The 26,089-nt window shown below is 48.3% G+C and overlaps 1 protein-coding gene across 9 annotated transcripts in view; it reads right to left on the minus strand.

Moving 5' to 3' along the window:
* CRACR2A (calcium release activated channel regulator 2A) overlaps window positions 1–26,089 on the minus strand; it is a 132,570-nt gene that overhangs the window by 42,553 nt on the left and 63,928 nt on the right. For all 9 annotated transcript variants that reach the window (XR_007456570.1, XM_049624919.1, XM_049624918.1 and 6 more), the window contains 5 exons: window positions 23,997–24,108; window positions 22,681–22,864; window positions 18,981–19,127; window positions 4,463–4,553; window positions 845–940 (listed from right to left, as the gene is read on the minus strand). Coding sequence is in view for 8 of the 9 variants with exons in the window: in XM_049624919.1 (XP_049480876.1) it covers window positions 845–940; window positions 4,463–4,553; window positions 18,981–19,127; window positions 22,681–22,864; window positions 23,997–24,108 (630 nt within the window). In the remaining variant the exon portion in view is untranslated. The remainder of the gene's footprint in view (window positions 1–844; window positions 941–4,462; window positions 4,554–18,980; window positions 19,128–22,680; window positions 22,865–23,996; window positions 24,109–26,089) is intronic.

Raw genomic sequence — 26,089 nt, forward strand, 5'->3', positions numbered from 1 at the left:
GCTGAAAATAGCCCTCTCTATACAAGTGGATGCGGTATGTCTGGGTCTGTCCAGGGCTGGATTACTTCCAGAGCCAGACAAAACAAAACGGGAGGCCAAGTGACATCCTGGCCTTCTCTCCCCCACGAGCCCTCACCTTGGAGAGGAATCTGTGATTGTGAAGTTTGCCTGGGTAATCAATCTTCCTGAGGTCATTAGGCAGCCATGGTGGCTGGACACCACCCTACACAGTGTACTGCCCAGACCGCCTCGTGGGGGCTCAAGTGCATCAGAGGAACATCTGGTGTCTGCATCCATCCTGTGGGGTAATGGGCATAGCCACAAAAAAAAAAAAAAAAAAAAGGCTAAGGAACCTCTTCCGGGCACATAGGAAAACAGGGGATGGGCAAATTGATCTTTGAAGAATCTCTTCCAGCTGGAGGCATCCATGGCCATCGCAGTGGGAAGACATCACTGCAGCCTCCCACAAAGCACTAGTGACTCCGTCCTTTGTACCTCAGCACCCCCCTCTCCTCTTACCCAGGATGCAGGAAACAAATTAATGTTTGACATTCTGGCGGCTCCTGGGTGTAATTAGGTTGACAATGTCTTCAGATGCCTCGAGGGAGAATTCTTGGCAACTTTTCCCAACTAAACACCTGGCACTGGAGAGGTAAAGGCTTTATCCTGAGATCACCTGTGGTTTCAAAATGCTATCTTTTGTACAGCTAAATGGTTCTCCTCCAATTAAAAACAGACAAACAAACAAACCCAAATCCTTGAGTGAATAGCAGGGTAAGTGGGCAAGAGCCGGGGGAGGATGGAGAGAGGAACCAGGTGCTCCAAGGCCACGGCAAAGGCACACCTGCTGCTGCTTCTGGATGAGCTGCTCCAGCTCCTGCTCCTTGGATAACAGCTTCTGCTCCAGCTCCTGACTGCGGGCCTGAAACCTCTCCATGTCCTGCCAGGCCGGAGAGAAGGACGCGTGAGGCCCCAGGGCACTTGGGATGGAGATTTGTCCCCCACCTTGCACCTGCTCAACAGCAGGGCCTCCCCATCCTTTTGGATTGTAGGGCCCTTCCCACAACATTCCAGGGCTTCGATGCCCTGCCTGGCTGCTCAGGGAGGCCCACTGGGATGGAGACAGAGCAAGTGCTCATAAGGGGTCATGCCAACTCCCCAACTCCCACCATGTGTGACCATGACCAATGACTGTGCACCGCTCCCCCAGAGAGAGACAGTGTTGGTTAGTGGTAGAGTACTGAACATAGAGAATCTCATGCCTCCATCTCTTCATCTCTAAATTGGGGGGGGAGGGGTATCCTTCTGATGTGGATATTCTGTTCCACGTTGGGTACAGTCATTTGTTCCCTCACACTACCCCTTGCTCGGGAAACACAGGGCATTACTTCTTCCCCTTGAGGGTCTAGGTCCTCGCCGTGTCCCACCATGATTGAGGTGTCCCAGCCTTGCTCTTGTGATAGCTCTGCCTCTGTGATCCATAGCCCCTCCCCTCCCGCCCTAGGGGTGGGGTAAAGAGAAAACTGTGTGGGCTGTCTGGACGCCTGACACTCTCACAGAGCCTGGTCTGGTACAAGGTCCCTCATCTGGGCATCAGGAGACTGGGGCTCCAGCCCTGGTCTTACCTAGCTGACTTGACTTCATTCATCTATCATTGTTTCTTTGTTCACAGGACAGAAACAAAAATATGCAGGCCACCTACAGCTCTCCACTCCCCTGAAGGCAAAAATGAGGTGTGAAACTTGCAGGGAGAGAAGAAACCATTATAATGTGCATAGAGCTCATGACAGGAGCCCCTGGGGTTCCACCTGCCTTGGAGGACAGCCTGGAATGCTGGACACTAGAGGGGCTATGAGGCTGGGTGTGATGGTGGCACCAGGGGGGTGGGAGCACACAACCACTCTCAGGACACAGGCCTTTGGACACCTCTGTTCTAAGGCTCAGAATTATTTCCTGGGCTCATCTTTTGTAGACACTACCTGGTCCTGAGCCTGTTCTCAGGCAGGTACATGGAGCTCAGGGACAGCCTGTGATCGCCCTCACATCAACCACAGGCAACGATAGGGGGAAGATCTGACCGGGAAGCTCCTGCTGTCAAAACCTTCACTGGGGAACCTGCTTCATTCAGCTTGGCTGTCACTCACAGAGTAGGTGCCCCATCAACAGTGCAGGGAAGGCGGGTGGCTCCACAAGTCCAGCACGGATGCTGCCATCCCCATGGTGGGCCTGCAGAGTGCCTTATAGCCCTGGCCAGCACAGAGCATCGAGGGGGGGCGTCTATTTTCCTTGAGCCGGAGTGTGCCAGTCATTAAGTATTTCCCTCGTGGTCAAACAGACTGCTACATGTAGAACCAGAAGGCCCAGCTCTTCTCATGCTGTCATAAACTGTCACACCACTGTCCTCACGTTGTGACAAGGCAAAAGCCTGTGTCTGCAAAGCCAAACACATTTTAACAGTTTCTGTGTTTGTGCAAAAGTGGAAAACCTAGGCACTGGGCCTGAAAGGCCTGGGGTACTAGAAGGGGAAGGAGGGAGTGGAATGGGGGGTGAAGGGTACAGTGGTGTGGTCATATACCCTTACATGATCCTAATGTGTCCTTGAAATTTTTCCTCCCACCTCTTCCCATTCCCAGTTCCCACACCTTGGCCCACCTTTTGCTTCTGGAAGCAGGCCTCTTTTTTTAGCTAGGACCTCTGACCTGTAGTCATGGCCCAGCAGTAGATCATTTGGGGTAAAGGGAGTGACTCTCCTACTGCAGGAAAAAAAAGGCTACTGTTCTCAGAAAACTATTTTAGGGTATGCTGGGTGACAAGTGTGTGAGTTCTGTCTGCCTTATACTCATCCAACTATGCTGAAGGGCAGGGGACAGGCAGACTGTTTTAAAGCTCTAAGAAAGAATGGGTACAGGGGGAGTCTGGAAATACAGACAAGCCTTCAGAGGGCTCTAGTTGGAGAATATGATGGGCTTTTTCTGGAAAGCATTCAGACTTCATCTCGTTTTGAATGGTATCTGTGATAATAAATAGATCCTCGGTGTAGATAATCCAAATCAGCATATAAATAAAAACTGGTTCAAACCAACCTGCATTAAGGAGGAGGGAAGGGTTGTGGCAATAGCCCAGGTTCTGTTCTGAGAGGCAGCGCAAGACGTGGTCCCTCTGCTATATTCCCAGAAGTCCTATGTTGAAACCTAACCCCCAAGGTGATGATCCCATGGACGCACTTGCCCCCCCGCCCCGTGAGGACGCAGCGAGAGGGCCACAGCCAGAACCAGGGAGTGGGCTCTCACCAGAGCCTGACCACACTGGCCCCCTGATTTTGGATGTCCAGCCACCAGGACTGTGAGAAATAAATGTCTGTTGTTTATAAGCCACCCAGTTCATGGGATTGTTGTAACGGCAGCCTAAAGCTACCATTTAAGATCAATGACTTTTCTGTTGAGAACTCACCAAGTGGATAATGAAAAAATGGGTAAGAGAGAGTTTCCTGTAGCTTTGTTTTATAAATATGCTCCCAAAAGGACCCTGCTTAGTTTGGAAGAGGAGAGAATTTCACCAATTCTGACCTCCCAAGACAAACAACAGGCTAGAGGCTGCTAGGAGGCTAGATGCCAGAGTCGGAACGAGGTATGTGAGCTCTACATTTTCTCCCATGGGGTCCGAGAAGGGTGGGGTTTGACTTGTCTTGGTTATTAAGTTTTCTAGGTGTCTAAGGGAAAGGATGGGAAGCATAGGCTCTAATGATGGTCCCCCTAGAGGAGCTGCTGGGCATGGAGTAGAATGGACTGCATTTGGGTGGGCCTGCCTTCCAGGTCTGGGAGCAGCCAGTATCAGACCCGGTCTCCAAGCTGCTGTAACTGGTAAGCACATGCACCTTCATCCTTTCGTCATTAGTTCATTCATTCATTGATTCAATAAGTATTTATTGAGTACCAACCGTGTTCCAAGCATGGCTGAGGGGCTGTGGATACAGTAACAAGTAAAGATAAAGATCCCTGCTCTCAGGGAGACTGGGTGGCTCAGTCAGTTAAGTATCTGACTCTTGGTTTCAGCTCAGGTCATGATCTCACGTTTGTGGGTTCAAGTTCCATGACGAGCTCTGCGGGAACGGTGCAAAGCCTGCCTGGGATTTTCTGTCTCCCTCTCTCTCTGCCCCTCCCCTGCTCATACACTCTCTCTCTCAAGATAAATAAATAAACTTTTTTTTTTAAAGATCCCTGCTCTTGCAGTGCTTACGTGATAGTAGGAAGAGACAGACCATAATCAACAAAAATAAACAAGGAAATTAAATGTCATGCCTGAAGGTGACAAATGTCTTGAAAAATATAAATAAAGCAGCAGAGAGACAGGGAATCCACAGTGCCACAGGTGGGGGCACTGCAATCTTAAACTGGGGGAGGTAGTCAGAGTAGGCGATATTTCCACCTGGTGCTCAGAGCCAAGCCCTGGTGTGGACTCTTACTTTCAGGAGAAACTGCTCCTTCTCATGCTTGATTTGTTGTTCCATCTCCTCATAGAGATGCTGGATTTCTTCATCATAAGCAGCAATTTTCCTGCAGAAGTGGCAGAAAGAGAGTCTGCGAAGGTCTACACCAAAATTCATTTATCCCCCAGAGTATTTATCCTCTGGAGCTTGGGCACCAGAATCCCATCAGGAGCTTGGGGCTGTGGGAACAACTGCGTAGGTCAGGTGGGACCAGTTCCTCAGGATTAGCTGACCATAGAGGCCCAGCAGGACCTCGTCCTCCTCCTAGATGAGGAAGCCATCAGTCCCAGATGACCCACACATTCCTCAGTGAAGCTTCCTTGGCTCTATCTTCCTTAATTCTGCTTTATTTCAACAACAAGCCCCTTGGCCTCTGCTGAACGCACCTCCTTATTGTCCGCTGGTCCCTATACCTATAGACAGTATAAAGTTGTGTTGTGTGGGCTTCTTTCCTATTTGGGCTCCTGGTTTATCTCCTTCCCACTGTGGATGCTTTCTCTGCACCTGGCTCCATCAGCCCTGTCTAAAGTATACTGTCATAGGGTTCTCCTGAAATTGTGTGCTTAAGTCTATGTGATCCACATTTCTCATCAGATGACAAAAGATTCCATGACAATGACAATCATGGAAACCATGCCCCCTACAAAGGAAGTGGGGGCCACACTTGGCCAGTGCTCATGCCATCTCAGGCCCACGGCCCCAGGCAGACAGTATGAGAAGGGGCAGGCAGGTTAAAGGTGGGCAGTGATAATGAGACATCCCTCCTCTTCCCTGCCAGCATCTTCTCCCTACACTTGAAGAGCCCCACAGGACAGGAAGGAAAAACCTGGGTACTCTGCTCCTATATAGAGACCAAGACAAACATGGCTATGGGAACAAGGTTTATAGGTCATCTCTGGTGTTGTTCCTCCTTCTCTCCCCAAATAGATCCTTCTTTGAATGCCTCCCCACCCCCAGCCCCCACCTCCAAATTCAAACAGGAAGGATCAGGTATTAGCATTTGAACTGAGATGGAAGTTATCACTCCAATGTATTCCCATTTCCAGGGCATTGAACAGTTACCCCTCTTCCCTGACCTGCAGCTAAGGGCTCTCTCTCTCTCTGAGTCCCTCCCATTCTTCTTCCTCACCTGTTAAGGGAAATCCAGGTTCAGGAGCAGGCTGATGTCTTGGCTCCCAAGGCTGTTTGAACACACACATACTGCAGATTTTGGCACTTGCCATTTTAAACTGAAATGGTGATAAGCACTTTCTGTCCTTTACGCAAGTAAGGAGACTTTAATAATTGAGGAAATAGCTCCAGTTTTCAATTCTGAGAGGTACTAGGGAGATTTCTGAACAAAAGATTAAGGATGGGAATGTATATATTACTCTGAGACCTTCGTTTCAACCCCTACCGCCTTATATCCACTTGGGACTCCAATCCAGTGCCAGCCTTCCCTGCTGCACCAAAAGATGTCTCTTCCTCACTTCCTACCTGCTGGGGTACCTTTAAAGCACATGACTGAGTATGACTCAAAGGAGCCATTTTGACTGACATCCTTCTAGATCTGTAGAAACCATAAAACTGACCCAGACAAGGAACTGGTGTAAGTCTCCACGGCCAACGTCACTCATATCAGGCCAGAAGTCTCTAGGTTCCCTCTCCCGGCCATACCCCTAAGACCAGAAATCCTTTGAGTGAGTATGGCAATGGCCATACTTTTGCTGAGCACAAAAGGTGACAGCTCTCCAAGACTTCCATGAGCTGGAGCCTGTGTTTACCATCCTGGGTGTAGGAAATGTCTTGCTGGCTAACAGTAAGAAATCCCTTCTTGGTAAATGACAGATGTTTTGGTTATGAGCTGGTTATGAGCTAACCCATAATAAATACAAGGAAATATAGAGGGAAATGAGGAGCAAAGGCACTGGCTGTTGAATAGGAACAGTTCAAGGACAGAAATGAATATTGTTGCAAGGGACTTTCAGAAAGAAAGTCTTCACTTGGTCCCTGCAATCATCTTCCTATGCTTGAAGAAATTCAGGTGCTAGATAACTTTAGACAGTGACTCCAACTACATACTGAAGACCTAATAAAGTGAGATGGGAGAAATTTAAAAACTGATTTTCTCTGATAAAGCAATACTAATTACAGTCATCCATAGAAGCTGTTTGCCATTGTGCTTAATAACCAATTCTACACTATCATTAACTGCGTGACATTAACTTTGCTCTAAGTTTTATTTGATTAAATTAATAAACTGTTTTTCATGCCCACATGTCAGTTCACTCGTCATGAAGTAAGTAATTTTGCAGACTGCTAAAAAACAAATGGGGGGGAAGGCAGAGGTAGCTGCTGAATGGTGCCTACTTCTAGCCCTCGTTGACAAAGGCTGGGTCCACTGCAGAGAAGCCCAGGGGTTCCAGGTGGGCCTCAATGCGTCTAGGTCCAGCTCAACCAGACTTATCTGTGAAACCAACCCTCTGGAAATGCTTTAGAATACAGTTGGCATCCTAGGGGACCCGGGCCAGGCCCAAAGGCTTTCAGAAGATGAATCCCACAAAGACTGACTCATTTTTTTTTAATGTTTATTTATTTTGAGAGTCAGAGAAAGAGAATGGGGGAGAGGCAGAAAGAGAGGGAGACAGAGGATCCAAAGTAGGCTCTGTGCTGATAGCAGAGAGCCCAATGCGGGGCTCGAACTCACAAACCGTGAGATCTCGACCTGACCTGAAGTTGGACGCTTTATAGACTGAGCCACCCAGGTACCCCAAGAACTGACTGATTCATGACCAGCCTGGGTCAGACACACGAGCCCTAGGAATGGGGAGCATCATGGTGCTGTTCACATCATTTATACCATTAAACCAGCTCAGGGCTCAGAAGACCTGCTCATATTCTCAGTGTGACCTTGAGCATTCTGACCTTGTTATGTCCCAGAGGAGCACCTGCCCGGAGTGCCTCATAGCACCGGCATGACAAACGAACAAGAGAGCTGGCGTGAAAAGCATTTGGAACTGCAAAGCCCTAAATAAATATAAGGGATTATTTATTATTGTAATTACTGTCATGGCTGTGGAGGGCAAGGGCCATTGCTCCCCAAGGGGGAGGAAGGTCTTAGTTTCAAGGATAAAAGCGCTGCTGGGTTTGGTAAAGGTGAGAAGCAATCAGGAAGATGAAGAGCGGAAAGCTTCGTCCATAAAAGCGCCTGTCAGATCAATCCATTAGAGACGCAGGCTGTGTGTGAGCAGGAGCCACTGAGCCCGAAGCCTGTGTCTGCGGAGAGCTCTGCAGTGGCCGTGAGAACAGTAACAGGGAGAGACACTCTAAAAAGGTCTGCACATGTGGCATGTGCTGTTCCAGCGGGCACACCATATTCCTCCACCAAAGGAAAGAGGCAACCAATTACGTCTGCTTATTATATACATCTATATTGCCACAATTTCTAAAACCACTCATATTGCCTGATGCACACCTACACTTTTTAGTCTTCTCTATGAGGATTTCCTCACCTATTCTAATCCTCACTGTCTCTTCTCTGAACTCTTAGAATATCAAATGTCTTTCAATGAACATTTACTTTTAAAATCCTGAAAAACTGGGGCACCTGCGTGGCTCAGTTGGTTAAGCATTTGACTTCAGCTCAGGTCATGATCTCACGGTTCGTGGGATTAAGCTCCACATCAGGCTCTGTGCTGACAGTGTGGAACCTGCTTGGGATTCTCTCTCTTCCTCTCTCTCTGCCCCTCCCCTGCTCATGCATGCTCTCTCTCTCTCAAAATAAATAAACATTAAAAAAAAATAAATAAAATCCTTAAAAACTGTTTCACCTGGGTTTATGCTGTCTCAACTAGGTTAGGAACACTCAGACATTTTTGTCACCCACAGGGTCTGTGCTCAAAATGTGAATGCTGAAAATGTGTATAAAATCAATTTAAGACTTGGGATACCTAACTCAGTAGCCCATGGAAGGACCATACTGGAGGAATACCAGATTCCAGAAGAACTGAAGAATTTCAGAATTGAAAGTTTCATCTGATCCAATCACCTATTTTCCCAGTGCTAAAATCCTTGCCACAATGTCCCTGCCATGTATTTACCCAAAGTAGGTTAAAACACCTCCAGCAATAGGGAACTTGGCTGGATCTCTAAACAGCTCTTTCATCTTTGGAATATTCTGACTCACAGAAATATATCTTTCTATGACCTTATCTCTCCTCTGCATAAAAACCCTTTATATATTTGAAAACAGCATTAAGACTTCAAGGGGTTGCTTGGGTTCATGCCATGCCTCTCCACTTTCTCCAACCACATCTCACATGGACTTTCTTTTTCTTTTTTGTAAGTCCCTTCACCTTTCTCTTTACTTTTCTCTGAATGTGCCCTGATTTAGCTTCCTCAAGCCATGGAGCCCCAGACTGAATGCCCAGTGTATCAAGTCTGATTAGCAGAGTTTAGAGCTGGACTATACCTCTCTTGTTCTCGACACTGCATATCTATTCATGCAGCCTGAGATCACATTAACTTTTCTTGGCAACCACATCACAGTTGATGAATGCTGAACCCATTTGTCAACTAAAACCTCTAAATCTTAAGTCTGTGTGATTGTTTTTCTTTTAAAGATGGTGCTACTAAATCATATCTCTTCCACCTTGTGTTTCTGTCACTGGCTTTTTGGACACCAGAACAAGAGCTCGGATGTAATTCTGTTAGATTCAGTCCATCTTTCCAGGCTGACATTATCTTAATATATCCCAACTGGTCATCTAGTGTACTCAATGACCTTCCAAGCTTTGTTGATATTTAAAAATTTCAGTCATAATGTAAGCTAAATAATATGTTGGTTTTGACAATTTAATTCATCTGAGAGTTATTCAGAAGAGTGTTTCTAATATAAAAACTGCTGTTTTTATATTATAGTATTATAGTAAAATAATTGTATTATAGTAAAAATAATATACTAGTAAGGTATCTACTTTTTGGAACCTATTAACCTTTGCTTTGTAGCCAAAAACATGATCAATGTTTGCATAACTTCCATGAGGAGAATGTGTATTCTACTGTGAGGTGCACAGTTCTACATTTATCTCTTAAATTAAGCTTGCTGGTTGACAGTTTTAAATATTTTACATACATATTGTACTTTTTGCCTAATGTATCAAATCCTAGATAAGTTTGTTAAAGTCCTCTAAAGTCTGTTTTTATCAAATTTTCTGTTTTTCTAAAAGTTTTTGCCTTATCTATTTTGCTGCTATGTTGTTTGATGCATAAAAGTTTATATCTGTTGTATCTTCTTTGTGGATGGAACTTTTTTTATTACTACAAAATATTCTTCCTTATCTCCCTTTGTTTTTGCCATTGGTAAAAATATTGAAAGAGACAAGGGCAGCAATCTGGAATAGAGCTCTCTGAGCTATTAATAACTTGTGGGCATAAATATCCAGTTTATCTTCTATTAGTCATCCTTAAAACACTCCCCAACAACCCAGTGTTTATTTAATTATCCCCTGTCTGCTATCTGTGCCTAGTCATTTTGAGCTACAGGGGGAGGAGGGACAGAGAATAGGGAGATGAAAGGAAAGGAAGAGAAAGAGACATGAAGTCTCAGTGAGACAGAGAAATAAATGTAGGAAGAAGGCAGCAAAGGAGTCATGAGCACCAATATTTATTCTTGCTTTCTTGCTCTTTCTGTATAATGGCTGGATAGTGCCTCTAGCATATTCCAGTGTAGTCTAGGTTATAATCCCTCTGCTGACAGCTATGGTTGTCTCAGAATTCATTAGACCCAGAGTAAAAAGGCTGTGGTTCAAATCCTGATTTTGATATCTACAAGCTTCCTGGCCTTGGATAAGTCACATATCCTCAGTGGGCCTGAGGTTTTCTGTATCTGGAAAATCAGATGGTTAATACCTACTTTATAGAGAAGTTGTGAGGTTTAAATAAGATAATGCATGTGGAATTATTTAGCACAATAGGGAGCAGATAGTATGCATTTAATACATTCTAAGTAAATGAGTTCTCTGATTCTCCAGGGGTTTTTGACACCCTTTTGAGAGCTGCTGCTTTCTAATTCCTTCAAATTTCAGCCAAGGGGCAAGTAGAGACTGAAGGGGAATGATGCAGCAACAGGGGTGTGAGAGAATAGGGCAACATCGGGGAACAGAAGACTTGGGGAAGGACAAGACCTGAGGTGGCTCAGGAGAGAAGACAAAGCATGGAAGGAGGGAGACATCAACATTAAGTACTCGTTAAGCCCTTTGTAAAGTAACACTCTAGGTAAAATAATTTAGACTTATGGAATGGGCTCTGTACACCAGGACTTTAGCATCTAAGAACACCAAGTCCGACGCTAACGTGGCATAGAGGAAAGGAACGGAAGAAGAAGCCACATACTGTGGAGTAGACCCCACCCTGCTATGCCTTCCTGGGCTCTGGCTGATAATAACTCTGTGACCAGAGAGCCCTTCCTGGAAGGAAGTGGACAAAGTCCCTTACTCTAGTAGTGTGGAGGATGACAGAGTTCTCTGGGAACAAGTTAAGAGGGGCTGAGTCCAGAAAAGGGAGATTTTCAACTGTGAAGGGAAGAAGCAACAATTATATACTGAGGATACCATAGGGCATGATGGATATGAAAGAATGAGTCCTAGTGAAAGCCAGGATGAAAAGCCCAGGTCCAGCATAGTGGGCAGAATGCCACCCAGGGTGTCTAACTGTAGAAGATGCCCCTTGTCTAAAGGAGGCCCTTAAGCGTGTGTGTGCATATATACATGTGCGTGATATTGAAGATTTAGGGTGGGATGTGGGGGAAGGAAGTAGGGGTGGGGATTATAGTAATTCTCATGTAAGTACAAGGCTTAGGTTCAGAGAGACCTTTACAGATTATTTGCAGGGAATTGGAAGGTGAGATGTAGTTAGCAATTAACTTACCCTGCCAGGTTCCCACAGGGACTGTGAAAATTAATTAACCTTCACAAAGTGATTTGCACACTGAGAGTTAAGGTACCACACTGGAGGAAAGCATTAATACTCAGCACCACTGGGGTTCCAGCTAATGACACACGGGCCAAGGCCTTCCTACTATAGAATACTGCTGGTCAAAATATCTCTTTCCCGTTCCCTCGTTCCTTTTTGCCTGCACTTAGGAACAGAATCCCTTCAGATTTCAGAGGGTCTCAGAAAGTCATCTGGTTAACCTTCTAGATTCTAGGCAGGAGGTGCTGAAATCATTTCAGGAAAAAGGTAGCTTCTTCTTTCCCTAAATGGTGTAGCCTTGACCTTGGACAAATGGCATTTTTCTACACTTTCAATAAATTTCAGAATCTTGAACTCAAGGCAGAACTTAGAAATGCCTCTGGCCTTGGAGATTAACCATTCTGATTTCATGTGTCTCCATGTGGGCGGGCAGTGGTCTGATTAGTATGTCTCTTAGTTTGCACAATCTGGTGAAAGGCAGATGTGAAGAGAGGAAGAATCCCCCTCCCCATCATAGACTGAGCTTAACATGAAGAAAATGAGGGTCAAAGCAAGGAAGTAACCTGTCTGTGGGCATCTGGATAGTCCAGGTCTGAGTACAGGGGAGAAGCCAGGCCTTGAGTCCCAGTCTCCTGTTCCATCCATGACACCACAGTGTCTTCCCAAGCATCCTGAGTGTCTACACTGGTAACTCCATACATTTGTGCTCAGGATCATCAACAATCCAAATCCCATCTGGAGTCTTTCGATTGTAGAGTGAGTGTGAACCAGAGTAGGTGCCCCATCAGGGCTGGAGAAGGCCAAGATCACCAGAAGGGCCTGACCCTTTTTCCCATGTCTCCCACCCATCTCCCCCATGTGTACTGAGCACAGAGTGAAGATCCTGGGCCGGAAAATTCTCAAGGAGTCTGCTATTTGCCAGAGAAGAAAATGGAAGCACGTTCAGGCTCAGCCTACTTAGTGGCTGGGATGAGAAAGGTACATGAGGGATTCAGGCTCACCGCTGCCCCCTGCCACCTGCTTCAGGCAGCTGCAGTCTCCAGACAGCAAAGAGAATTCTTACCAGAAAAATCTTTAGAGTCTCTCTCAGTCTCTCTAACTGCCTCCCTCTCTCTGTCTCTGTGTCTGTCTCTGTGTCTGTCTGTCTCTGTCACGCACACGCGCGCGCACACACACACACACACACACACACACGACTGGAGTGGAGCTGAATGAGGGGAAAACATCAGAATTTGTACAAAATTCTACAGGCTCTATAATCGCCAATTGGATTTTCAAGATGGATGGTTTCTCCCTAATTAGATTCTCCTGCCTTGTATAAACCAACTTTGCTGCTTTATCCCATCCTATAAAGCAACCCATTCTTGATTAGTCAGGTTTACAAATCATGCCCAGGGTGTACACAGAGCACAAACAGTCCTCACCTTTCAATCTGCTCTCGGATAAAAATGTGCTTCTGCCTCAGATAATAATATACCAATAAAAAACATGTGCCTGACGAAGCCATAGCATCATTACCTAGAGCCCTCACCAAAAACTTATCTTCACCTTAAGAAAGAGACTAAAATCCCAGACTGGAAGGGCACCCTGGATCGTGCTTTTTGCAGACTGATACATTTTGGAAAAATGTAGAGACTAGAGCAGCATTTTTTCTTTTTTATTTATTTATTTATTTATTTATTTTTAAAAATTTTTTTTCAACGTTTTTTATTTATTTTTGGGACAGAGAGAGACAGAGCATGAACGGGGGAGGGGCAGAGAGAGAGGGAGACACAGAATCGGAAACAGGCTCCAGGCTCCGAGCCATCAGCCCAGAGCCTGACGCGGGGCTCGAACTCACGGACCGCGAGATCGTGACCTGGCTGAAGTCGGACGCTTAACCGACTGCGCCACCCAGGCGCCCCTAGAGCAGCATTTTTTCAAAGTGCTGGGGCACCTGAGTGGCTCAGTTGGTTAAGTGTCTGACTCCGGCTCAGGTCATGATCTCACGGTTTGTGGGTTCAAGCCCCATGTCGGGCTCTGTGCTGACAGCTCAGAGCCTGAAGCCTGTTTCAGATTCTATGTCTCCCTCTCTCTCTGTCCCTCCCTTGCTTGCACACGTGCTCTCTCTCTCTCTCTCAAAAATAAAATAAACACTAAAAAAAAAAAAAATTCAAAGTGTGGTGTGTAGCCTGCGTGCATCAGAACCACTGGGATGTATGCTAAGATGAACATTCTTGGGCTCCCTCCCCAAGACATACTGATCTAAACTCTCTGGGGGAGAGACCTAAGAATCTACCTTTAACCAAGATCCTCTTGTAATTCCGAAGCAAGCTAACATTGGAGAACCATGCAGATAAAGTCCTTCACAGATGGAATGCAAGGGCCACCCACCATATATATGCTGCAGTATTTGCTGCCATATCTGGAGGCAAGGCCAAGGAAACAATGACCCCCTCTTCCCCCAGAGACTCTCATGTCCCTGAAGCTTCGTATCATAGAATCCCAGTTCTCAGGCTTATGTCAGAGCAGCAGGTGTCATAGCTGAGACTGTCAGGCTATGAGACACATTCCCTCCTGGTCTGAACACTGTCCCAGAGCCCAGGGCAATCACTCTGGACAGAAAGTGCTTAGAGAATGGCTGGGCAGGGGAAGCAACTTAAGGGCCCCCATGCCCTCAAGAAACTGCATGAGGCCTGACTCAGTTGGATGAGAAAGACTGTACAGATGAGGAACTGATTCCAATGTGGCCCTGGCGGGTGCTGATAAGTTTCTCAAAGCCAAGTGTGGTCCACCAGTGATGTGAAATAGGCAGCCTGGGTGGCCTTCCAGGCTACTGAGCTGCAGACGACTGAGTAAGCAGAGCACAGCCACGACCTGCCTTTGATCTAGAAAGCACTTTTCTTCCAAGAGTTCAAAGCACTCTCCAGACACCACCTAATTCATCCTTACCCTCAGCCTCAGGATTAGATCCTGGTAAGGGGCCAATCAAGTCCATGCATCCAGCAGATTCCAACCCTGGTCAAAAGTCAGAATTCCTAAGGATACTTTTTAAATGCAGACTTCGAGCCCCCAACCCAGCCCAAATAAATCAGACTTTCCTGGGGTGGGGCCTTAACTTCCACTAGTGATTCTGGCAAAAGGTCTGAATCTATTGCTGCCTCTAGACAGTATCGCTCTTCATCCCCTGGAAAGCTGAAGCTTCCCCCCGCCCCACAAAAAAAAATGTGATTGGGAAGATGCTTTCCATGGCAAAGCACTTCATAATTCTGATAGTCAGAAGTTCTTCCGAAGCCTAAGCCATATTAATCACGCTAAATGTGAAGTTCTCTGAACTTCTGCGCAGTGGACCAAGGAGCGTGGCTCCATTCGTCTGGCCTCCACTTCCTAAGAGAGATGTGGAGGCTCCTGTGGGTTCTGAAGTTCAACAGGAGAACTGGGCTTTGGCCCCAGGTTTGTGCATTTGACCATGTCCCCACCTTGCCCCATGGGCGGTGGCTTCTTCCCAGTGAACACGCAAGAGAGTCGAACATTGTATCAAAGATCTGACTCAAGCTCCACTCCAAGGGACAAGGGGTGAGAGACTGAGTGCTCCCAGACTTGCCTTTTTCCCCTATTCCCAATATACAGATTGTAAAAACAATCCAGGGCAGTGAGGTAAGGAGGGCCCCTGGTCTCCTGACACCAGCTCTCAGAGCTTTCCCTAGGCGCTCAGGCCAGCTGCACAGCCCTCCCTCCCAGAAGCCAGAGCAGACCTGGTTCACTCACTACAGCAGAACTGAATCCCTGAGGGACATGACTCAGCCTGGGGAGCTGGGACAGGACCCTCCCCCCGCCTCCACCAGTCAGTCCCATGTTCTCTGGGCTCCACAGGAGGGATAAACAAGGTGTGTGGTTTGGAAAAGGAGGAGGAAGCAAAAGCCTCTGCTGCCTATGTCAGCGCTGTCTAGGGTTTCAACGGTACGAATTCTCTGGTTGGCTTTGTTGCGGAATTTTTATGAGCATGAGCTCGACCTTATCAGTGCGATCACAAACTCCTCAAGATGAGGACTCTGTGTTCTATTTGCCTAACTCAGAGCCTGGCACAGAGTAAGTGATTGTTAAGGCGAGCTACAAGGACACCCTGTGTCCTGGGTGCCTAGCCTGGGGGGGGGGGGAGGGGACACACAGTGGCAATGACTTGAGCCATGTCTGGGACAGGTGTTCGTTGGCCTTGTGGAGGCAACATGTTATACCCCACACTGAAAAACCAGCTGCGGAGGAGACTGGGAGGGGTTCAGACCGTCCTCAGGATCCCCCCAACTCCAGCCTGAATCAGGCCATTCCGAGAGCTTCCATTCTCCCCCCTCACTGATGCCTAGACATGCCCCTCCCGCACACATCCCCAAACCTCCAAATTCATCTCCTCAATGATGTCTCAGAATCACTTAACCTCACCCTGGGCTATTCGTCAAGCCTCCCATTGAAATAGTCTATACGTTATCGGGATTTCCTGTTTACTTGTTTGACAGCTGAGCTGCAAGAGGCCCTGTAGATCAGCTGCTTCAGTCACAACCCAGAAGCCCTGATGTGATCAACCTTTCTGGTTTCTTTAACAGAAGACAAGAGAATAAAAGAGGCTCTAATAGAGAATATCAGAGTACATCACATGCAGGAAGCATGAGCTCCATTTCAGGAAATGTTCAGTTACCCACACACAGAAGTGTATGCGAGTTGCAAAGTCAAATGCATTTCTTCTGGTGACTCACAATCACAAAAAGTGTGAAAAACACCACACCTATTTTCTCATGTCACCAGGGAGGACACCGACACACAGAGAGATAAAGCAAGCTGCCCAAGGTCACACGGCTGGTCAGTGGCAGTGCCTGGGCAAGAGCTTGGATTTCTCCTGAGAGATTTTAGTGCTCTGCTCACTACAGCCTGCGGTCTCTGGTTCTGCACCCAGAGAACACCCCTGAGGTGGGCTAGGGAGCTCCAGGGACCCCTAATCCTACCACAGCTCTCCAGCCAGGAGGGGGCTTCCATCAGCTGACCCAGGGCAGATGCACCTGGCAGGGATAATCCACTGGAACCTTTGGCTGAGCTAGTTCTGCACATGCAGCCAAGAGTGACCTTGGCTTTCATCTCAAGAACTCTTTAATAGTCATTAAATGAGGGCAAAAGCACTAAACGAGGTCACTTTAAGATGAATGTGAGGGCTAACCAGCTCTGAAACAAGTCAAGAGCGCTGGCCTCTCCCTGTGGGAGTGCAGGCCAGCAGAGAAGCATCCTACAGTGAAGATTCCAGGCCATGAGCTGGGTCGCTGCCTGCCCATTCAGGCTGTGACTCCTCTCACCTTCCTTAGAGAAAAGAGCACCCTCTTCTCTGGGAGGTACCACCTGACTTTTTCTGTGGCTCCTCAGGGTGAGCAACACTGGGGTCAGAGGAAAGTGGGGTTGCAGGGAGAGTCAGAAACTAAAACAGCCCCTTATTTTACTGGTGAGAAAACCATAGCTCAGAGAGACCAAAAGATTTGAGCAAGGTCACAGAGCTAGCTGGTTGGAGAGCCACACATGACTTCAATCCAGAGCTCCTGATTCCCAGCTCCCCACTTCTCAGATCCACACACAAAGCATCTGGGTATCTTGTTACAATGCAGAATCAGTAGGGTTGGGGTGAGACCTGAGGTTCTGCAACCCAAAGAAAGTTCTAGGTGATGCCAATGCTACTGGCTGTATACCATGTTGTCTGGAAGGGTAAAGGGATCTTTAAACCTCACCACTGGTCATATCCAGGCTCAAACTCTTCACTTTAACCAGGAAAATCCTCTAATACTGACAAACATACTTATTTAAAATGATAAGTATTATTATTTTAACATCCTTTGAATACTTATTATGTGCCAGTATTTTATTATCATCCCTATCTTACACATAAGGAAGCTGAGACTCAGAGAAGTTAAGTAACTTAGCCTGAGTCACACAGCTATTAAGGAGCAAAGCCAAGATGCAAACTCAGATCTGCTTGAGTCACAGCTTAATCAGCTAAAAACTATATGGAAGTATACTTTCAACCCTTCTTTTCTCTGAGCCTTGGGGCCTCTGCCCAGAATATTCATAACACTCCTCCAGCCAAACTGTGCTTTCCCCGGTATTACTTGGCCACAATTTTTTCATAACTCAGGCTCTTAAAGGTCCTTTTTTCCAGACCTGAGTATACCCGTTGGACCCCAACAAGTAATTTTTAGAGTTGATCTGGGGGTGACACAAGATGCAAAGGAGTTCAGGGCAATGTGTGGACAACTGATCTACACAGTAAGACACAGGCATGTGGTGGTCTCTTTCTAAATCAGGGGCTTGCGTGCTTTCCCCAAGGCCATGTCAGTAGAGACTCTGAAGCCCCGCCCCCAGGGCGTGGTGCTGGGCACCAGGAGCTTCGCAAGGAGGGGCCTGTGGTCTGCATTAGGACTGTTGAGGCTGCCCATGCCATAGGAGCGATTTCTGGGCAGGGACAAGAGCATGTGCAGTCACCCGGAGGACCACTTCAGTGCTGCCCAAACCCAGCCCGGTACTTTGGCCACATCTTCAGGGTTAAGAACCATTCTTGGTTACACCAGGCTTCACAAAATGTGAGCTCACTGCTGTAACGTACACTTGATGAGTAGGGACAAGTGTGGTACCCCAATGGCACACCATTCTCACAGGTGGACGAGCATTTATGTGGCCCCACGGCTGTGGCACAAGGCTGACTCAGGTTGGCTTCAGGTTCATGCTGGGATGCTTTCTCCAAGCAAAGGGGGAGCACTAGAAACCAGTAGTTACTGCAGAGGCCCTGGTGGCCAGGAGATGGCAGGAGAGATGTGAGGGTGTGATGCTCCCGACAGTGGTCAGGATGGTACTCAGTGGGACCAAGGGCAGGTCTAGAGCTGGGGGGGCGGGGGGGGGGAGAGCCGGGCTGTGGAACCCTCCCTGTGCAGTCTCAGGGGCCAGGCTATCTCACCCTGAATGCTGGCCCTGCCACTTACAAGCTGTATGTCCTGAGGCCTGTCATTCACCTTTCAGTACCTCGATTTCCATATCTATAAAGTGTGAGTAACAGTGAATAGTCCAGGGGACACCTGGGTGGCTCAGTCAGTTAAGCATCTGACTCTTGATTTCGGCTCAGGCCATGATGTCACAGTTTGTGGGATCGAGCCCTGCGTGGGGCTCTGTGCTGACAGCGAGGAGCCTGCTTAGAATTCTCTCTCTCCCTCTCTCTCTGCCCCTCCCCTGCTCTCTCAGTCTCCACCCCTCCCCCAGTCACTTATGCTCTCTCTCTCTCAAAATAAATAAATGCACTTGAAAAAAATACAGTGAATGGTCCAAATGAGGTGGTGTGCATATTTAAAATAGTGCCTAGCATATGTTGAGGGCCTGATAAAAGTGTGCAAGGGCTTGACAGTATCTATATATCACGGCCGCCATAGGGCCTGGGCCCCACTCTGGGAGACAGTGACAAGGAGGCTTCACGGAATATGAGAAAGCGTACCTTCTGCTTCTGTTTGCCACACATAGGAACAGAGAATGGCTGAGGCTGGGTACTCACTTTTTCAGGGCGCACTCCAGTTCATTCTTCTCTTCATGAGCTTCCTGGAGCTGAGAGAAGGTCCTGGTCAGGAAGTCCTCGAAATTGGACAGTAAGTGAGGCTCGTCCTTCTTCAGCTGCAGCCAGACTTGCTTGATATCACTTTCACTGCGACAGAAAGGGGGACACTGATGTCAGAGCATGCAAACACTGAGCTTCCCAGATGTGAAAGTGACAGCCAGAACACCGTTGTCATGATCATGACAGGAGTGGCTAGCATGTATTGAGTGCCTCCTGTATGCTAGGTACTCTATGTACATCGGCCTATTTGACCCTCACAGTAACCTACCAGGCTGGTGCTCTACTACCCCCGAAAGAGGGTGAGGTGATCTGTCTCAGATCACTCAGCTGATGAATGACAGGGTCAAGAGTCAAACTCGGGCTGTCTGTCTTCTGTCCTTGCCTCCTTAACCGCACCCTCCACTGCTTCCACGCTCTGGTTTTCCCCAGGGGCTGGTGGTGCTGACTGTGCAAGGCCACGTGCTGGGAGCATCTCAGAATGTCAGGAAGAGGAGAGAGGACAGGAGCCTGGTGCATGTGAGGACAAACGCCATGGAGCTAAAGGAGAGAGCCTGTCGCCCCAGGAAGGACGGTCCTCACAGCTGAGAGGTAAAGACATGCCATCTGATGGATGGCAGAAAGCAATTGTCACTGCGGGGAATGGAGGAGAATATGCAGCACCCCACTGGGGCCTGGTGGCACCAGGAATGAGCGACAGGAGAAAGGAAGGGAAGGTGCAAATCTGCAGGATGTGTGTGCACACAGGGCAAGACAAGTAGAAAGTTGGCAGGGACGCAGGCAGGCAGAGAGACAAAGACACAGAGTGACATGTCCAGAGCCACTGCCACCCCCACTGCCCCTGGCTAAGAGGCACACAGGGCAGGTGTGCACTGGAGAGCAGGAGAGACTCACAGGGCCACACTGATCAGTGACGGGAGGACGGAGGCAGTGGCGCACCCCGCGGACCATGCTCTCCCTCTCTGGAGAAACAGCCGACCATCAAACTGAGCCAGAACAGCGGTCCGACCTGTAACCCATGAAATTCTAAAACCACCATGATCTGAGGGGAGCTACAACCAGGAACCCTCAGGATAAAGAATAAGATCCTTTGTTCTTGTGTAACAAGTGCTATATTTGAGAAGCTTGCCTGAGAAGTGACATTTGAAGGGTGCCTGGGTGGCTCAGTTAGTGAAGAATCTGACTTTGGCTCAGGTCATGATCTCGTGGCTCATGGGTTCAAGCCCCGTGTCAGGCTCTGTGCTGACAGCTTAGAGCCTGGAGCCGGCTATGGATTCTGTCTCCCTCTCTCTCTGCCCCTCCCCTGTTCACACTCTCTCTCTCAAAAACAAATAAACATTAAATTTTTTTAATGTTTAAAAAACAAGTGACATTTGACAGTGCATGTTAGCCATGTGCCTGGGGCACAGATATGGGACAGCCAATCGGCTAGAGCCTCCAGTAAGATTTGCAGACCCTCTTCCAAAGCTCTTTGAACCACTTACTCATGGCCACATCACTCCCTTCCAGATTTCTGGAGAAGGGACAAATCTGTCAATTCTTGATGAAAAATAAGCCAAGGCCCTTAAACTGCCAAATCACTCAGCCAACTGGACAACTGTGAAAAGCTGGGAGTCCAGACGTCCAGCCTACTGCTTCTGCTCCTGGTGGAAGGGGCTAGGGGTGCAGGGCTAGAAGAGACCCTGGGAGGTCAGCTGACCCATCTGCCTGCTTCCAGAACAACACACAAGCTATTCTGGAGCGTGAAATCTTGGAAGACCTCTGAAGTCTTCACAGCCTCCTCTGTTTCCTCATCTGGGGCCCCGTGGTCTTGACACCCCCCTCATGTGGCAACACGAGCCTTCTGCCTTTTGTTTAGCTTCCACGGGGATGGAAGGTGCTGGCCACTGTCTACTACATATCAATTTCTGCGACCACTGTGGAAACCCTCCCTTGAGCCTTCCCAGGATGCCTCATGCTGGCTCAGTTCTGCATTGGCCTCTGACACGAGCCCTCGGGGTAACATTGGGTAGACTGGTTTGAGAGCCTGGCCAGGAAGGGGGCTTCCCCAGAAGGAATGGGTGGATGGAGAGGTGCCTCTCTTTCATAACAGTGCCTCGGCTCACCCACATCACCCCCCCCCCCCCCCCCGCCAAGAAGAGGCTTCACAGGGTCACTGGCAGTGGTCGCTGTGCCTCTTACCCCTAGAGGATCTGAGTCTGGTCTCTGTCTCATGCACTTCCCACCCACCTGCACACCCACGTGCCCCAGCCCACGCCCAGAAGATCTGCCCCTGATGCTGCCCCTGCTGCTGGGGTCAAACATGCTTCCCCCCCCCCCCCCGCCCCAAGCGTCTCACCAGGATCCCTCGTAGGCTTTTGCCAGCCTTTCTCAACTCTGACACAGTCTATCAAATCATTTGCTCAAAATTCCACAAAGCTGCAGATCTTTTTTCTGGCCTGTGTGTTGTATGCAGACCCCTCCTTTCCTGCTTCCTCTTTATCATTCTCAATCCCAGTTCCTTCTCCTCCCAAGCCTGGGACACATCAGCTCCAATCATTAGGCCATTTTTACTCTTGGAACACATAGCCAACCCAGGACCAAGGGGACCCAGAAACGGAAAGGCAAAATGCAATGGGAAAAGGGAGAAGAAGGTTATTCCATGTTTTTCAGGCCACTGGTTTCCACCAGCTACATCACATTTTATTTTATTTTATTTTATTTTATTTTATTTTATTTTATTTTATTTTATTTTATTTTAATTATTTTATCCTATTTTTATCTCATTTCATTTTATTTTTTTTAAAGTTTATTTATTTGAGACAGAGCATGAGCGGGGGAGGGGCAGAGAGAGAGGGAGACAGAATCTGAAGCAGGCTCCAGGCTCTGAGCTGGCAGCACAGAGCCCGACATGGGGCTCATGAGATCATGACCTAAGCTGAAGTTGGCCGCCCAACCAACTGAGCTACCCAGGCGGGCCCACTGCATTTCATTTTAAATGTCAGGGCTTAGATAAATTTTGGGGGGAAAATGGGGGATTATGTTTTATTTGAAGTTCCAGCCATCTGAAATTTTCAGCCGAGCTATTGATTATCCAAGTAGTGGGCTGGTACAAATGGGTTCACTTCCTGCCTCAGTTTCCTGATGGTTAGGTTCGGCTCAGGGATACAGTGTGCAAATGCTTGCACGTAAGGTACCTTTGGCAGGAGCACAGCACCGTGGGGCTGGCTGCGATGCCCTGCAGCCCTTGAGACCCAGGGCTGGCTTTGGGGGAGGTGGAAATGCTGGCAGGCTGGTGGTGACCGGAAGCCTCAGCAAAACACACTGAGAAACCCTCCAGGCCCGGCACGCCCTGTGCTGCACAACACTCCTCATGGAACCAAGGACCATGCTGACGATGTAGGGTAGAAGTGAGGAGAGTGGGAGAAGAGGGGCCTAGGAGTGTTTCCCATGAGACAGTGTAAAAAAGCAGACACAGAGCCCCTGGTCCATGGCGCACAGACAGGGGTCAGCCAAGGGCAGGCGGTACGGAACAAGCCTCCTCGCTGGCAGCCCAGCACCTGGGGCCTGGCTGAGTGCTTAACAAACTTTAATGGTACACAGGGCAGACGAAGGGGCTGCTCCTAGGCTGGGCTCCATTCCCCAAATCACTGTTGTCACTTACTCCTCGGAAACCTTCTGGGCTCCAAGTTTGTCCATCAGTGTTTGGAACTGAGTCTCCTCATCTTCATCCATGCCGCCCGCATGTTCTTCCCCTCTGGACTGATATACCTTCTCTTCCTGGAGCCGTTCAACCTGCTCGCCTGCGTCTTCGTGACCTGGCTTATTCTGGCTGAAGAAGAAGTGGCCTATAGGATGCACAGCACAAGGATCTGAATTAGGCAATATGCACCCGGGAAGACCTTATCATTCTTAGTTGCCAGGAATCGTTTGGGGCTCCTCTGAAGGAAAAAAAAGGGAAACCCCCTCCAGCAAACATTCCTGGACACCAGCTCCTGGATTTGGGGTCTTCCCATCTTCCATGAGATTCTGAGTGAGCTGCTACAACCTGGGAAAGGCAGAATGGATGACAGGCCTGTGGCACCTTTGTGGCTCTCCAGCTTAGAGCTCATCTCTTCATTGGGTTCTTCTCTAAACAACAAGAGCCTCCCCTCCGTCCACCTCCAGCAGGCTGACTGTGCTCCATATTACCATCTAGTCACTTCTCCCAGTGGCATCACTGAACTTCACATTTACAAGCAACATAACAGTTTTGGTGCATGTTCTCCATACTCATACTGCCTGTAATATACAGCAATTTGTCTTACGCTCCCAAGGCAGTTAGAAGCTCCTAGAGGTCAGGAAAGACCTCAGATACTTCTAAACAAACTATATGGCACCTTATATGAGGCAGATGTGTGGTAAGACCTGCCTGCTGACCAGTACCTGCTCTGATAAGTATCTGACCAGTATCTTATCTGATGGTATTTCTGGTTTCTTTATCTTGTTCATGAATCTCTGTCCTCCTTCCTCCTGGGTACTTTGAGAATAACTGGTCTATTCAAACCCTCTAGAAATTCCTCTGATAGCTGGTTCCCCTCACCCGGGAAGACTCAGCCAGACCCAGGCTGAAATGAGCCATGCAGCCATCCCACTTTGTTGTGAACTGGTGTCACAGAAAGGAAAGGAGACAAGGAGAGGCTGGAAATCTCATCTTGGCTCCCCTCTTATGTCAAGCCTTCTGCCCAAGCTCCCTTGCATTCCCCTTGCCCTTCTCAGGTGGGAGGGGACCTGGCAGAGACAGTGCAGTGGGCACTGAGAGAACAGTGGTGTGAACAGCTGGTGCAGACACCAGAAAAGAGGCCCAAATAATCTGGAGCCTGGAAACTTCAGGAGGACAGGGAAGCTTGTGCTACACAGACCCATGGGTGTGGTGTGGGAGGAGGCATACACCTTACATAGCTTTATGTAGCTGGGGCCCCGGCATCCATCAGAACTTACTAAATCCAGTGGTGAATTCCTCTGGCGTCAGAAAGCCATTGCCATCAGCATCCAGGGCGTCAAACACATGCTCCAGTTCCTCCAGGCTGAGTGGTAACTCCTCATGGAGCCTCTGAAAACAATCCAGATGGCACTGGTTAACACTCGGATCATCACAGAGGGCTGCCCTGGGAAGGCAGAGCTTTCTGCCAGAAATGTCCAGAGTGGGCCCTGGCCTACAAAAGACCCCATTACCACCCATCCTTCTCCTCCTTTGAATGCTACAACACTGACTATTGGGTGCCTCCTAATGTGCTAGGCAATTTGCTAGGCGATCCATAAATAATAAATAAATAAAATATTTATCAATATTTTTATAAACATGTACATTTGTACTGAATTCTCGTGGTAGCCCTCTAGGTGGGCATTATTATCTCCATTTTACAGGTTAAAGTTACCTGCCCAAAGGTCACCTAGCTAGTAAATAACAATGCATAGTCAAATCCGGGGTCTGACTCCAAAACTGGCCCTCTTCACAGCCACAAAGGACCAGAACTGTACTGGACTGAATCTTGTGGGAGGATCACAGCCATGGGACATGGTGTTGTCAAGTTGAATGAGACTGTGAACATAAAGAACATGGCACAGTGCCTGGCCCAGAGAAAGCATTTGGTAAAAGGTAGTAGGAAGGTGGGGGGGGAGAGAGAGAGAGAGAGAGAGAGAGAGAGAGAGAATGAGAGTGATGGATCCACTGACCCACCAAGGCCCAGCAAGTGAATGGCAGAGCCAGGTTTCATGTCTAGTCCTTCCTGGTCTCCTCAGGCCCCTTTCCTCTGCCTGGTACCTCCTCTACTGAGATGCAGGTATGGGTCACACCCTCAGGAGCCTTCCTGATGGAGGCCACCCACGTCCCAGGGCCCCGGCACCACATTTGTAAGTTTTGGCGGACACACATTTTGGTCCTTCAGCTCTGCGGGGGAAGCTGGATAAGCCCCCTTCTTCTGAGTGACCCCCACCCATCACACCAGGCTGTGCCCCACTTCTGCCCCCTACTGGCTGCCAACCAAAAAGATGTTAACTGTCACCGGCTTAAGGTGTCATTCCCCCAGGAGCATTTGTGTTCTAAGGGAGAATTGGACAAGATGGTGTGCAAGGAAGTTACATATAAGCACTGAACCTGAGCCCTGGCCTGGCTAGGGTCACACAGGATGGGAGGGCAGGGACCAGCCCAAGGGATGAGGAGCAAGTGGCTGAGCTCCTGATGCTTCCCTCCGGCCTTCTGCCTGATGTGCAGTGGCCCCAGGCCAAGGCTAATTTGCATAGTTGAAGCAAGCATAGTCTTATACCCTAATAATCTAAGTCTCCAAACGAGGACTCCCCAAGGGAGTTCATTATAGCCCAGCTGCCCCTCCCCTTCCTCCCCATTACCCAAGGGACAGGTGCACAAAATCGCCAGTATGCAAGTGACTGACAGCTGAAGACAATGAACACAGGGCTGTAGGAAGGAAGGTATATACCCCTCTGAACAATGAAAACGAGCCGGCAGGTGTGAAAGCCCATAACACAACTTGCGAGAACATTTGGCTTGATCCTATGGCAATCTTCTAGCTGATAAGCCATAAAGTTTAATTTGGCAGGTACTGCATTAAGGCAGACTGTGATGCATTACAAAGTGGAAAGACAGGATGATGTGGAAGCCATTTAGGAGAACTGAATTAAATATGAATGAGTTTTTTAGAAAGCAAGGGGAGTGAGCGTGTGTGCAGAGTCTAGAAGCGCATCTGCTCAGCACAGAGCAGAATCTCTGGCTTATCAACATCCATAAACCAGCTGTCTCAAAAGCCACAGTAAGAGTATGCGGGGTGAGGAGTGAGTCAATTTTGCAAGCAGGAAGTTTTATTAGCCCCATTTGAAACCAAAGGCATAACACGGGAGGTAGGGTGAAAACCCTTGCAAGTCTGGCCCTCTCCTTGGGGTAATCCTTCCTCCTTCCCACCGTCACCATCAGCCTAGGATTGCTGGATCTGATCAGTGACGTGCCTCACATAGGACTGGAGCTACAAATGGGCTGCAAGAGGTCTGCCGACATTGGTGGGACCCTCAATTTGCCTTTC

Source organism: Panthera uncia, chromosome B4 (assembly GCF_023721935.1).
Source record: "Panthera uncia isolate 11264 chromosome B4, Puncia_PCG_1.0, whole genome shotgun sequence".
Classification (NCBI taxonomy): domain Eukaryota; kingdom Metazoa; phylum Chordata; class Mammalia; order Carnivora; family Felidae; genus Panthera; species Panthera uncia.